Source organism: Polistes dominula, unplaced genomic scaffold, assembly GCF_049000335.1.
Source record: "Polistes dominula isolate Pdom_NZ unplaced genomic scaffold, Pdom_raw_medaka contig_33, whole genome shotgun sequence".
Lineage (NCBI taxonomy): Eukaryota > Metazoa > Arthropoda > Insecta > Hymenoptera > Vespidae > Polistes > Polistes dominula.
In genome coordinates this window covers 3,617,989-3,633,800 of record NW_028300998.1, presented here as the reverse complement: position 1 = coordinate 3,633,800, position 15,812 = coordinate 3,617,989, and the positions used below count along the sequence as shown (strand labels likewise).

The window sequence follows — 15,812 nt, the reverse complement described above, 5'->3', positions numbered from 1 at the left end:
AGGTATATACAATAAAAAAATAAAATAAAATAACAAAAATAAACGTTATGTTATTGAAGACTGTCAGAGATAATAAATCGTAATTATTGGACCGAGAGTCTAAAAATAATGGCAAAGTATGATGATAAATAATACGACACTGGGGAACCACGTAAAACCTGCTATTAGGAAGTGAAAAATGATAAAGTGCAACAAAATTCTATAGCTACAGTCGAATATCATTCGACTGACCGTACGTAATGCACGCTACAACTACTCCGGAATAATTCATTTCTCACATTTGAAATCATTTTTAACGATTCTCTCGAATAACCGCGATTATTCGAAACGATATTAATAGAGTCATTTTTGATACAACATCACGAATTTATCTTTTATTTAACATCTGATATTAAAATTGTCATCGCACGATGTTTATCGTTATAAATTAACATTTATATTTGCGTTATATTTACTCACGCAATTAATCCAATTATATAATAAAATAGGCTATAATGTTACTTTGATCTTTTCAACACCTTTGTTGTGAATCATCACATTTTTCATGTTCCTCTTAAATTTTATTCAACGTTATACGGAAGGAGTATATTTCTTAAAGGGACCCTTTAAGCCAAGACACTTAACCTAAGTTTATGGTCACTAAAAAGAAGAAACGAAAAGAAAGAAAGACAAGGATGATTTAAAAAGATAAAAGAAAATGTAAAACGGTAGAGAGTAGTCAGTCGAGTCGCTTTGAACGCGGAAGAGTCGAGAAAGAGAGAGCTGCATAAATGTTAAACGGTCCGTCGGGTAGAGCGCACGATGCAAGGTCGAGGACTCGTAACTTTTTAGCCAATGCTCGTTTTGCCACCATGTAGGTGGTAGTTCTTCTTCTTCTTCTTCTTCCTTCTTCTTCCTTCTGCTTCTCCTTCGGATGTATTCGCTTTATGGCGCCCGTTGCTTTACGACTGTTTTACGGCGTGGCAAACGGCTCTCGGCACGAGCTCCTGCAACCCATAACTGTCAAATCCAAGTGTTATTTATGGCTCTCTAATCTTTAGGAGACCAGCTGTCCGCGACGTTCCGCCGTTCATTTTAATCCGCTTGTTTCATTTATGTTCGTCTTTACAACGGTATATCTATATGCAATTTTTTCGCATAGGTGTTACATCTAAACACCTGTTATTTTTCCTCTATACATATACATATAATAAACTATCCAATAACTATCAGGCCGCGTGCTTTTCACTGGAATTTCACATAAATCAAATTCTTCTTTAAACTTGTTTTATTAACCAACGCTGATTCACGATTAAACGTCAACGGCGATGTCTACATCAATTTGCGTAAAAAAATTAATATCTCTGTAATAATATGGAATACGAAGACCTTTTTTTCCTTTAATTTTTAATTTATTTAAATTTTAATTGAAATTTTTTAACAATGATTTAGAATCTGGTATTAAAATGAATATCTTTGATAATATATCAATTATTTGAATTTGTAATGTGAATTTTATTATGAATTAATAGTCATTAATTAATTAATTTTTATTTTTCTTGCATTCATTGAGACGCAGTATCAAGAATAATAATTGACTTTATCTCGTACCTTTCTCGTACTCATTTGTATCATCGATAATTTCGTGTTGAACGATTTAATAGGATTAGCAAATGTCAATTTGATTACTCGCCTAATGTTTGATAACACGTTATCGTGTTGAAAATCGTGGCTGAGGACAAAGGGATTGTAGGAGCCATTTTGTTAAATAGAGGCCATCATAGCTTTCTGACGTCATACTCGACTATGGCGTCACGTGACGCTCCACCCTGTTTTCAATCACCTTGGCCTCGAACCCACCCAGCTGTCAGACACGCTCCACCCCGTTTTTTCCATTGCTTCTGACCTATCGCGATCGCCATCTACGGGGAGAACTTTGAACTCCTTAGACATTTGACGATTACTTGCTTTATGATTATACCGAAGGGTGTCACTACTAAACAAAGTCCAAATTTAATGGCGATAGAGAATGATAGAGATAAGCAAAGTTATTTCATTTGTAATCCCTACAAAATAGATTTCAACAAGTTTACTCTTGTCCATTATTTCTATGAAAAGTACTGACATATTCTTAACTAATAGTAATACAAATGTTCTCTCTGCAACAGATAATTTGTAAAAAAAACAATTGTCCCTTTAAGACTGACCCTAAAAGAAAAGATAAAAGAAAATGGAACTCAATCCTCTCCTTAGTAGTCGCTATTATTATTCATACGTAACCTATTATCCCTTTCTCTTGGAAAAAAAGAAATAAAAAATAAGAGAGATTCGAAACTCGAAGTAGTAGAGTGATAAATTCCTCGTTGAAAGAGTGCCGATCGAGAGAAGGAGGTTATTAGAAAAACGATTAGTGATATTCGTTCAGTAAAAGGACGAAAAAAGGGGAAGAAAACGAAAACGGATATTCGAAGGAGAAAGAGTACAAAGCGATCCTATAGCAGAGCGGGAATTGAGTTCAAATCCTGGGAGAGAGGTTGAATTTATACAGGAGGAAAGGGTGGAAGAGGTATACGGCGCGCATGGAATCGCTATCGGCGGCCATTCATCAATCCAGGGAATCAATACGCTGGAATTAATGAAAGCGCCGCGCGAACAGCGAGCTAGCGGCCGGAATGTTAATCGCGATCGTCCCGCGTCCGACCCAAGCCCCGTTCTCGTGTACAACAAACTCCCAAGGGCCCCACCCTCGTCCACGTTTACCCCTTCAGCCCCTTCACCCTCCTCCACCTTTTACGACGAGGACCCCCACCTGCCGGCTCGTGCTCGGCTCAAATGCCTCTCTTCTATGTATTGCCGTCCGACGCACTCACATATACGCATATATACAACCATACGTTTGTCTGTATATCTGTATACACCAGTCCCACGCACTCCCAACTACTATTCTCCTATATTCTATTCGCTTCTCCGATATTCGATCGGTTCGGACGCTTTTTCTTTCTCTCGCCCCGAGAGAAACGATCCACGTGTAATTTCTATATAATCGTACGTTATCGCCAGCTACCGATCTTCCTCTTCGTTTATTTTATTTATTTTTTATTTGTTCTCTTTTTCTCTTTTCATTCTCTCTTTTGATTTTTTTTTTCATTTATTTTTTTATTTTTTATCTTGCTGGTACGAATCGAGAGGGAAAACGGACGATGAAAGGGCGTTTCGATGCTTTCTATTTTCATTCGTTCTTTTAATTATACATTGTAGATATATGGACTTTATAGATAGATAGGATGTTGATACGTGGATGTAGGTATTGCAGTTGAAATTACTTTTTTTTTTCAAGAGAAACAAATATTTTTATTTTATTTAAATTGTATTTTTTAAGAGATATGGATTTACTTATTTATTGTAAATGATAAAAAGCGTTTTTGTTTGTGTTGGTAGTTCGATTTTTTCAAGATACATCTTGACGATGTCAATATACATAAACAGAAAAGATGACGATCAGTCGGTATGGAAGATCTCGGTTCTAGATCGATAGATCGGTTTGTTTCTTCTGTTAGTTTTCTTGTTCGATCGATAAGAAACCGACGATTGATAATATCTACAAATTATTTACAACAAAATCATTAATTAAAAAAAAATAATAAAAAATTCTTTTTTATTTTTATATATTATCCTTAATCGTATTTTTTCTTTGCTTAATATATCTTTAATAAATGTGTATTAAACAAAGTTGCATTTTTTATTATTTATAACAATAAACATATAATTTTCAACAATAACAGAAGAAAACATCCAAATAAATCAACTTTACAATAGTTTTTATTAAACCATATCAAAATAAACAAAAATTTCTGACAAAATAAATGTGAAATAAATTGTGGTTTTCAAACAACAGGCTACTGTAACCCTTTTAAGAATAAGAAAACAGTGGACAAAAGAAAAAGGAGAATAGAAGAATAAGAAGAAAGGGCTTCCGAAAGAATTCAGTAGAAACGTTGGCCAAGGGAAGAGAATTTTTCCAAATTTAACGATCGTTTAGCCCGCCCACATAGAGAAGGTCGTAACAAGTTCGGCGTCTGGGCGATGGCCGTTACCGTGACGAGCACGTGTTCACGTCGCTTTCTGTCACTCAGAGCTCGACTTTACTCAGTTAACTCGGTTCGTCGGATAAAGATCGGCAAAGTGCGAGTCTATCGTCAAGAGACACTTAACTTCGTGCATTTTCAAGTTGGATCGAGGCATGACTCGACTGGGGACATTCATTTTAAATAATTTCACGGTTCACGACTCACTGTACAGATCTTCAGAATGGATTTGAAAATGATCCAATTCGTATACGTGTTCGTTAAATTACAATCATGGAGTATGATAAAGCTTAGTGTTTATATTATATAAATTAAATAAATTTAATAATTGAAACAATTGAAATATATGTTTAAGTAAAATGATATACATTTTTTTCCTCCATACAGTGCAGTGTCCCATACAGTGCAAGAGTTCCAATCTTTTCTTCCTATTCATTTCATATACGAAAATTAATCGGTGTACGAATTCTTTCTACATCCTCTGTATAATATTTTAATTATAATCGAATTTATCTGATCCAATTAAGAATTTATTTAAGAGATAATAATAGATTTTGATAGTTTAAGAGAAATTTTTAATCGAGACCATTTTCTGTTTTTGTTCCAGGTGCGGCGTAATTTCGTCAATAGGGTGGGCAGAGGATCGAAACACATCCGGAGCAGCTTGGTGCAGTAAACGAAGGAATCATATCGGGGAAGACGAAGGACTCTGACAAGCCTCCCCTTCCCTCGTGTGCGCGACAACTCTTCTCCCCTTTTCGCGTCTCGATATTAACGTTCCCTCCCATCGTTGCTCCAGTTTCCGATTTTTCTTTCTTCGGTGGTGAGACAAGTGTGATAAAAATCAAATAATATGTACCAGTGATCAGAGGTGATGGTGGTGTGATACTACGAGAAGAGGGTGCGCGCGTGTCAGATTTATGTGTGTGTGAATAGAAGAAGCGAAATAATACGAGAGAGTGAGAGCGTGCGAGCGAGAGAGCGAGAGAGAGAGAGGGTGAGAGAGAGTGCGAGAGCGAGGGCAAGGATTACGAAGATACACGGTTAGAGGTGATAAATATATAATATATGTAAATGTATATGTATACATCCATGTAAAGACGTGTGCCAGTGTGTGCGTACGGAGAGTACAAAAAGTTTAGTTATATAGGGGGTAATAGAAGAGGAGGAAAAGAAAAGATACAAAAAAAGTGAAAAAAAAAAAAAACAGAAGAGAAGATTGAGGAAGGACAGTTTGTGAGAAGGAGTCTAGGAAAAGTAAGAAAACAAAATAAAAGAGAGACAGAGATTAAGAGGGTGGAGAGGGTGGTGGTGATATCGGCAGGTGGGAGAGGCGGGACAGTAGTAGTATAGCATGAGTTCGTATTTCGCGAATTCGTACATCCCGGACCTGCGAAATGGCGGGGTGGAACACCCGCATCAGCATCAGCAGCACTACGGTGCCGCGGTACAGGTGCCTCAGCAAACGCAATCGGTACAGCAACAATCGCAGCAGCCTGGCGATCCATGCGATCCGAGTTTGCTCAGACAGGCGGTGTCCGCACACCATTATGGGGCAGGTGGGAGTGCCGGTGGTGCCGGTGGACAGCAGGACATGCCATATCCGAGGTTTCCGCCATACAATCGGATCGACATGCGAAACGCGGCCTACTATCAACATTCACAAGAGCACGCTGGAATGGACGGTATGGCGAGCTACAGGTCGGGCTCACCGACCACGGGGATGGCTCACATGGGTCACACACCTACGCCGAACGGTCATCCTTCCACGCCGATCGTCTATGCGAGCTGCAAACTCCAAGCAGCTGCCGTCGATCATCAAGGAAGCGTTCTCGATGGCCCGGACAGTCCGCCGCTTGCCGTCGAGACTCAAATGCACCATCAAATGCACACCCAACACCCTCACATGCAGGCCCAACAGGCACAACAGACTCATCAACAGCAACAGTCCCAACACCATCTACAGGCGCAACAACAGCACATGATGTATCAGCAACAACAACAGCAACAGGCTCAGGGTACGACGCAACAGCCTCAACCTGGCATGCATCCTCAGCAGCAGCCTCAAACGCAGCCTCATCAGGGGTAGTAGCTTCGCCGCTAGGCCAGCAACAACAACCCGCCCCTCAGGGAGCCGCCAGCGCGAACCTACCCAGTCCTCTTTATCCTTGGATGCGGAGTCAGTTCGGTAAGCAAGTTAACCTTTTTTTTTACTTCATACATGACTATCTTGCGAAATCTTCCCACGGACAAAATATTCCGTTTTTTCTAAAAATTCCTGTGATATCAGTGCATGATCTAACTATGTTCTACATTACACGTTTCTTGAAAATAGACTTGTGTCTTTCGTCGTAATCGGGACTTTTATAGAAACTTTCTCAGACCTTACTTCCTGCTGCTCGTTTCTTTTCAAATTTATACAATAAGCATAAAACTAGATCCAGATTTGTACGAGCTGTGACTCTGGATAGACGTATACGACTCTATACCGTATTTCTTAGGTAGATACTAGCTAACAACCGAGTTATTTATTGCTTCGACCTTTTAGCCCGGTGGTTTCACCATCTGCGGACCTGACCCCCATAAAAGTTATCTTATTGCTTGGCAACTACGACGAAGACAACGACGACGAGTCATTATTGTCCGGTTCTCCGATCTACGCTTTCGACTGTAACCTACATACGCTTTAAAAGTATTTTGAAAAAATAAAACCACGTAAAAAAAGGAACTACTTAATTAATTTAAATTATTGTACTGCGATAAAAATGAGCACGAGCCTCAGGAATAATTAGCTTGTAGTCCTATGTACATATACGTATCCACTACTACTCGATAATTAATCGTTTCCCATTAACACCACTCTCCTGTTTTCGTTATTTCCTGTGTCGCATTTTAATTAGCCACGATATTGCTACGTATTATTCGTTTCTACGTTTAAATATTCGTCGTGTGTTTCCGTAAACTCGCACGATATTTTGACTCTCTCTGTTTTTCTTCTTCGTGTATTAAGACCAAAGTGAAATCGAATTTCGAAATTGGTTCGTTCATTGGAAATTTTTAAGTATAATTTTATATCTTCAGGATATATTCCTGTGATTTTACTTGGGAATAAAAAAAGTCATTTCCAGACTGGAATTTATAAAATATAATCGACTCATCGTATAATTGAGGTTGAAAAGGTTTGATCAAAGGGGGTGTTACACAAAGGGGGGGAGGTTAAACCGTGGGGTGTCCGGGAGTGTTACACAATTTCCAGGCTATCTTTTCTTTGCTTTTATTTTCCTATTTTTCTTTAGTCCCTCCGTTTCTTAGTTATTGTAGTCTTTTCAAAATATCATCCTTGAATTGAACAGATCTAGATTTACGTAATATGTAGCCTTGAAAATGACCCTAGGAAACTTTTCTTTTTCTATGCTGAATTTTTCTCGTCAGTCGTTGATCCTTCTTCATCGAAGTTAGTTCTCCGGTTGAAATCCTGTGAGTTCGATCGTATTTGTTAACTTGTTCACGATTATTGCAAGGTAATAGTTTATATTTTATTAGATTTTATTTTATTTTATCCCATATAAATTTTTTTCATATTTTAATTGATTGTATAATTTTTACGTAATTTTTCATTGTTATTGACTGAGATTTGAATAGTCTTCTTGTACCATCTCTCGGTTAAGCTTGGAAACAACTAGTGGCAGGTAACAGCAAACGATTGGCCGATAAACGTTCCGGTTTTATGACGATGGTTGTTCACAGTCACTAAGAGATGAAGAAAGTGGACTGGGTCCCTCAAACTCCCTACAGATGTCGGCACGTAAAACCTGTTTTATAGGTCCAGTATTTTTTTCCTCTTTTTTTTTTTAGAAGCCATAACTTTGATCGATGGAGGTTTCTTCATTTACCGTAAAGACAAATTTCTTCTAGTTAAATAACTTCTGAAATAATAATACGAGAGTGAAATTTGAATCGATTAATTATCATTGAACTTGAATTCTCGTATCTCCGTTATAGCAAAAAATTTCTTTAATAGAAGCATCGTTTGTTTTTGTTTTTTAATGACCAATCTAATAGATAATTATTCGTTTATAGAAAATAAAAAGTGAACTATTTCGATTTTCCTCCGTTGCTCTTTATTTCTTTATACATTGCTAAATAGCAGCTGAGCATAGCGCGCTATAAACCGTGTCCCATGAATAATGCATGATTCAATTTTATAGATGCAGGTGCTCTCAGGCATTTGCGCCGTTGAAACCGTCGAGATTCGCTGCCACCTTTAACGAAAAAGACTTTTGCTTATATACATACGTTAAGAAATTCTGGCATAGTTAAGCGTATCCACAAAAGAGCAGCATGTGAATAAGTGGGTGCCCGTTAGCGTCGAAGATCGCGGAACATTTACGATTAGAAATCTGTTCGCGATTTGCCACTAGAATCGACAATTTCCTAATTTTTCCACAGTTAAAACGTTTTACACTGGAACGTGCTTTTAATCAGATACTATTCACACTATTTTCTATTTACCTTAGATACCTACCGTCTAGACTACTTTCTACGAGTCAGGAATGACTAATATTTTTCAATTATTTTTAGACATATCTTTTATTTACGACTAGACAAACCAGTGATTAACGAGTATACTCGTTAAGAAAAAAAAAAGATACTATGTTTTGTGTTATTGCATCATTTTTACAACACAAATTAGGCACATATTTTTTACCACAGCAAACTGATTAAAAAACAAATAGCAACTGGTTTTTCGCATGATGAGTATACTCGTCATATCACAGCTAACTGTTAAATATTTAAAATATTTATATGTTAAGGAAAATAAGGGACGATATACAAATTTAATAAGATAAGATATTAGGTAATAGAAAAATTAGATATTTTCATAAAACGATCGGAAGTGATAAGTAAAGAAAGCATCGATTTGAACAGTACGGTTAATGCACGAGATAATCGCGATCCTTGTACACCGAGAGATTTATAGTGCCCACCTCTTCTCCTACAAATCAACGTAGCTATACGATTACGTAGGTGTTAAGCTTCTGTTAATCGATTCGCACGAACAAGTGAACTACGAAGAGATAAAATCTGTTTAAAGATCGCATTTTTTAGATTATTGTTCATTCAAAGAATATTCAATTAAATACATTTTAATCTTTTGTTTTACGTTTTCTCATAAATTCATATACACGAGATAATAATTTATAATACTAATTTATAACGTATTATATTTTCTAATTGACCAATTCTCTCTCTCTCTCTCTCTCTCTTCCTTTCTCAATCTCTAAGGTCGATTCGATAGAGTAAAAATTTCTTCTTAAACGAATCTCTCGATTAAAAGCTAATAGAGTTTCGATGAGCTTTGGATCAAACGTTAATGAACTTTCCGAGAGTTTTAGATTAAACGTTAATGGAGTTTAGAAAAGTTAAAGAGAAGTCGATCTTACTGATGAGCCATGCACATACACGCGAGTTTAAAAGCATTTCGTGATTCTTTGAATTAACCTATTGCGATAGGAAATATTAATCGCGTCATTTCTCCTTGGAAATGAAACATGGATGTTAAGTAATGACAGTTTCGCTAATTGAGATTAATTTCATACTGTGCGGTGATAAGTTAACGATTAGCGCGTTATATAATTCCAACTAATTATCTGTGATAATAATTCATTTCATTCATTCAATGTAACGTAATTTATATCGATAAAAACGATATGAAAAAAAGAAATGAATAATATCTTATTCGTTTGCGAGGACACAATATATCCATTCAGAAAGTTCTCCAGATATCGGTACGATGCGAGTTTCTGAGAAACCATATGGCAGGCGGATGGATTTGACCTTTGTAAAGCAGTCGGGATCGCGGGAATCGGTTAATTCTCATCCGACGAGAAAGAGATAGAAAGTGAGAAAAAAGGGGTGAAAGAGATAGAGAGAAAGAGGGAAAGAGAGATGAAAAAATAGCGAAAAAAAAATGTATTTAGTTATAATTCGACGGAGAGGCAGCCTCTTGTAGAAGCTCTCATGATTGGTTACCGTAATGATGGCGGCTTCGTGAGATATTTAAAAAGGGATGGACTCGAAAAGGAGGTGTAGAAGGAGGAGCGTTGAGAAAATGGAGAGAAGAAGATAGGGATAGAAATAAGGAAAGATAAAGCAAGATAGAAAAAGAGACAGAAAGAGAAAGAGAGAAAGTGAGAGAGAAGGAAAGAGGGATAGGAGGATGTAGTTGCTGCTTGGAGAAGGTCGAAGGGACGAATGACGATGATGAATGCCTTAACAGACGTTCCGACTGCTTTTGCTTTTGAGCTACACCGCCATGACTTCTCTTTAAACAGAATAAGTATTAGAGAGAAAGAGATAAAGACGTGCATACCAATTTCCTAAAAGTTTTTGTTTTTCAAAAACTAAAAAAAGAAAAAAATGGAATGGAGAGAGAAATTGCGTTGGATTAGGAATGATTTGAAAAATCTCTTGTTATTCGAAATATTCGATCCAATCTGTAGAGGAATATATGGAAAAGAAAAAAAAAATAAAGCTTTCGATATGAAGAAAGAGGACCATGATGTTGCGTAGATGTCGGTTGAACCATTTTAACCGTTCATTATCTCTCGACTTAGCTCCTCGAGGCTTTCAGACTTTGTCTTCTCTGTTCAGCGGTCTTCTTAAGAGAAAGAGAGAGAAATAGAGAATGGGATAAAAAAGAGAATAAAAAAAAGAGAGAGCATCCTCCGATATGCGAGGATTTCCTCTTTCTTTTTCTTGGTGAGACTTAGTTCTAAGTTCCTCGTATGAGTGTCGGCCAGGTTGACGTTCCCCTTTCTTGGGGTTACTTGTCGGCATCCTCTGTTAAATTCCTTCTTTCTCTCTCTTTTTCTTTCTTTGGCTCTCTTTCTCTTTGTACCTACACTCTACTCTCCAGGTGCAACACTTAAGATCACTTTCATGTCGTGTTCCCTAATCCTGGAAAAATAATCGTACGTGTCTCTTTCATCGAAATACCACCCCTTTGGAAAAGTTTAATCTTTAAATGGCTCTATCCGATGACAACATCCCAGCGTTCCTCGTTTTCTTCGATCTCTTAGACTTGTTCTTTTTTCTTGTCTTTTTTTTTCTTTTTTTTTTTTTTTTATCAAGGTAGGTACACTTGGAAAGAACGCAATTACGAGTGATTCGCTTCTAGGGATAGATTCAAGATGTTCCCACTTCTCGTTTTCGTTCAAGGGAAAAGGCAAAAAATTAAGATGCATAGGTTCTTGTAAAATATGACGGAAACGAGACGAGAAATCGAAGAAACGTTGGTACCAAGCGTGTACGTGGAATTAGTTAGTAAAGAAAGACACACGCACTCATTCTAGTAAGGTCTGAGGTTTTGCTTCTTTAGGATTTCCTCTTATGAGAAAAGCACGTATTTCCTGAGTTTCGTGTTTCCAAAAAATAAGAACTAGGTATCATTCTTCTTGGAAAAAAAAAAGAAACGAAAAAAAAAAGACATTTTATCATACTTTTGGATTGTATTTAAGTGGCTCTAGAAGGTTTCCAGAATTATGATTACTAACGATAGCAAGATAAACAAGAAATGATCGGTAAGAGACGATCAGTGGTACCTAATCTTTGTTAAGACAGTCGATAAGAAGAAAAGCTGATCCGGTTTTCTCAGTTTTACGTTGAGAAGCTGCTGCCGCTATGTCGGTGCACTCGCGCGGACGGAGGTGACTTTAAACGCGGGGCAATAAATTAACGGCGTTGGGTTACGCAAGGATCAAATGTCCCCTGGAGTATGCCCGAAAGATTTATGGGTCTGCCTTCACTGGCGCAGCATGAAGGAACGGAACAGAACAGAACATTCACAACCGTACGGCTTATTATAGGCTAGTTGCTCCGCTTCTCCTCCGCAACACTCTTCACCCACCTTACCGCTTTACCTCTCCACTTCAGCCTTCACCCTTCCCCTCCCCCTTTCTCCTCCTCCTCCTTCTCGTCCTTCTTTTCTTCCTTCTTCTTCTTCTTTTCTTCTCTACCACCTACCTCTTCGGACTCCCTCTCGACTGGTCTTTCAGTCCCGCCGCAGGATATACGCAGGACTTTTCAGATTAACAGCTAGCCGGATGTTGTAATCCGCTAATAAGGCGTACCCACTGGCCACTGCCCAATTAAGCTAAACTTTACGTGGTCACCTTAAGGTCAGATATTTTAAGGAAGGTTTTTTAATTAAATGCCTATTGGCTGTTCATGACGAAAACACCTGAATTTTTTCTCTATCGTGATTACCGATAAGATCAAACTAGATGTTCTAGATTGATAGGTATTACTTGTTCTATATAATTTAAAGATACTAATCGTTAGAAATAAAAGTCTACCTATGTATCTGTATTAGATTCCTCATAGAAATATGGTGAAAATCGATGAATAACTACGATACGTTCGGGTTGATCTCTTCGTTAAGCGCTGAACACGTCGAACGCAATGAAGATCGTGCTCGAGTTAATCGAGCACCTGTTGGCGCTAACGATACCGCGTAACATTAATCATTGGTGTATAGATAAGAGCGAATTCGCAGGGATTTCCGTGACTATTAACTTATCCTCGCTGTACGGCCTTGTCTCTCCTCGTGGCTTCGGTGATCGATCGTTCCACCAAAAGATTTACTACGATCGCTAAAAGGTTTTTGCTCAGCGACCACTTGATCGACTGCTTTCGTTGTGTCTCTCGTACGATCGTAGAGCTAAGGTCGGTAATTAGATCGAGACTTTATGTAAAAGACGCTAACCTATACTGGCTTTAAACGTGACTTTGACAAATGTATTTAGTCGCTTGAACCCTTCCGATCCACATACATATACGTACATACACACACTGATTCCTTGACTTGAAACTTTGCAAAATACTTGATCATTCGAGATGGCAAAGCCAATGATCTGGATTGACTCTGACTCGTTGCTTGTCTATAATGTGCGATTAAACTACTCGATCGAAAGTCGATGACTACATTTATGCGAATACATGTTGTTACAAGATGAAATTTCTCTTGGTACAAATGTTATTTAATTAGGTACAAGGAGATTTAATAATAATAGTATCTTGTTCGATATCGAATTCAGTTTTTAATTTCATAGCTTTTCTTACGATAATATTTTTATTTGTTAGTTACACAATAATGTTAAATGAAATTAATTATAACATGACTATATTGCATAATGGCCATCGCGCATATGAATATTATCATCATATTAATTTTAATGGAGAATAGTTTTTGTTAACGTTTCCGTTTTTCTATAATTAATCGTAGACAAAATCCGTAAGTGCTTAAGTTCGGAAACACTCCCTGATATTCGAGTGATACTAGGTGTGTGGAGGATCGCGTTCACAGAGTTGCTATGACACCGTTCGCTTACAAGCGCGTATTGCTCGTACGTGTAATCTCATACAAGTGTGTACAAGTACGGAACGCTGCCTGCCTCTTTAATTAATCCCACATGCCTCGACACCAAGACCAGGCTTATAATAACGTTACTTGTTACCAAAGTTTATCTATCGTTAATGAAAAAATTAAATAATTATATTTTTTATACTTTAATTTACAAAATTTTTGAATATCAATTTTATGTAAAAATTTTTATACTAAAATTATCCGTAACAAGAATTTTCTTGAAATAAATTTTACGCAATGGAATATATTTAGATACAAATATGCAGTACGTTCCAGGAAAGCTTTGGCAATACGTTTACATTCTTCGATTTGAACAGACATTATAATTAACTTCGTTAACTGGGTGTCGTGTGATTTTGCGCGCTTCAGACGTTTCTCTACAACGTCTATTGCTAGAAAAGACCCAATGATAACTGAGCTCTTTGATAATAAGATTGTTTTTAACAAATTAGTCCTATTTCGATGAACTCTTCATAGACAGACAGATAGTCCTTTCATCCAGAGGAATTTGGGATTGCTCATTAGTCGTATTTCTAGTTGCAAAAAATGTCTTTAGATCTTGATGATATACAATGAGTTTGTTAATAGTTAATAAAGAATCGCAGTTATTTCACAAAAATTAAGAAGAATCTGAACGGAAATTTCGAAAAGTTGATTATTTTAATCTAAATATGTTAATATTAGAAACAAACAAAAAACAAATCAGCGATAAAAATCAGAAAAGAACGAGATTGGTGAAAAAGACAAAAGATTAAAGTTAAGAAAGAAGAATTCTAGAGAAATGTTGTCCGAATTGTTAGACCTTATAAGAAAGTGCTAGAGATTGGTATGCTGTTAATTTGAGAGCGTAGCCTGAAGGAGGGAATAAGGGGCATGTTCTCAGAGTTCCCCTCCCTATCCCCTTTCTCTTTCTATCTCTCTTTCTAGCTGAGTTCTTCTTTCCCCTTTGAGTCTTCCATCTCAGCTTGGCCAAACGATTCAGAATCCTCGTAGAGTTGTCCGTCTCTCTTTTCTGCTGGAGAACCGCCATCCGTCTTCATCGGCCGACAGCGCGACGGGCGGCGTTTGCCTCGAATGCTCGCCAAGGAGTTTTCTTCTTCCTCTTCTTTTTCCTTCCTTTCTCCTCTTTCTCTCTCACTCACTCTTTGACTCCTTTTTTTGGTTTCCCATCTCTTTCACTCTCTCTCTCTTTCTATCTCTTTATCTCTCTTTTTCTTTCTCTTTCTCTCTTACTCTCACTCATCCTGTTTCTTTCTCTTTCTCTTTTTCTATCCCCTGTCTCTCTCTTTCTTCTTCATCCCAGCCATGAAATATTCTCGTTTTGCCCTCTCGCGCTCGTGTGGTGGACCAATCTAACTCTTTGAGATGATACCTCGACGAGGTTGTGCCTCTCTCACGGACTCTGCCTTGCAGAGCTAACTTTTTGCTTTTTCTTCTTCCTTTTTTTCTCTTTTTCTACTCCTTTCTTTTTTTAATCCTTGCACCAGCACCTCCTCCTTTTCTCTCTCCCTCTCTCTCATTCTCTCTTTCCTTCTCTTTTTCTCTTTAAGTCCTTTTTGCTCCCTTTCTTCCTGCGACTACAATTAATATTCTCCTTCGAGATTCGTGTAGAACCGCAGTGTAAGGCCGCAGATCAAGACGCGGATATCGTTAAGTTATCTATCATACGCAAATTCGCTTTCGCGCAACCCCCAGGTATTTGAATTTCCTCGGACTTTCGAAAAAATTCCTTTGCGACTTTACCGTCGTACTTTTCTCTTATCCCCCCGTAGGCATGAGAATTAATCTTTTTGTTATTCCATCTTGATATCGTTAATTTTTGCTGACATTTTTTAAATACCATCGTTAATCTACGATTTAAGATATAATTTATAATTCATAATTTTTTTCTTTTTCATATATTTAATCTTACGATATTTCAAATGAAAACAAATTAAATCTTATCTAAATAATATTAATATTTACATGCGTCGAAAACTTAATTATTAGTATTAATGATTAGCGTTATTGATGTACGTGCATTCGAATGAATTTATGTTATTATTTGAAATTAACTCATTTAACATAATTTAGGATATTGAATGAATTCAAATGTTAACGTTAACGATATTTATTCGATTTGTTCGCAGAAAGAAAAAGAGGCCGACAAACGTACACCCGGTATCAAACTTTAGAGCTGGAAAAGGAGTTTCACTTCAACAGATATCTCACGAGGCGGCGACGTATCGAGATAGCGCACGCACTTTGTCTTACGGAACGGCAGATAAAAATCTGGTTCCAGAATAGGCGGATGAAATGGAAGAAGGAAAATAAGTCGAAGG

The 15,812-nt window shown here is 37.4% G+C and overlaps 1 protein-coding gene across 1 annotated transcript in view; it reads left to right on the top strand.

Annotated features, from left to right (window-relative positions):
* Window positions 1-15,812, top strand: part of Antp (homeotic protein antennapedia) — a 54,599-nt gene that overhangs the window by 30,215 nt on the left and 8,572 nt on the right. Inside the window, 3 exon segments of the mRNA XM_089173415.1 lie at window positions 4,672-6,148; window positions 6,151-6,252; window positions 15,621-15,811. Coding sequence (XP_089029541.1) covers window positions 5,419-6,148; window positions 6,151-6,252; window positions 15,621-15,811 — 1,023 coding nt within the window. The 5' untranslated portion in view covers window positions 4,672-5,418.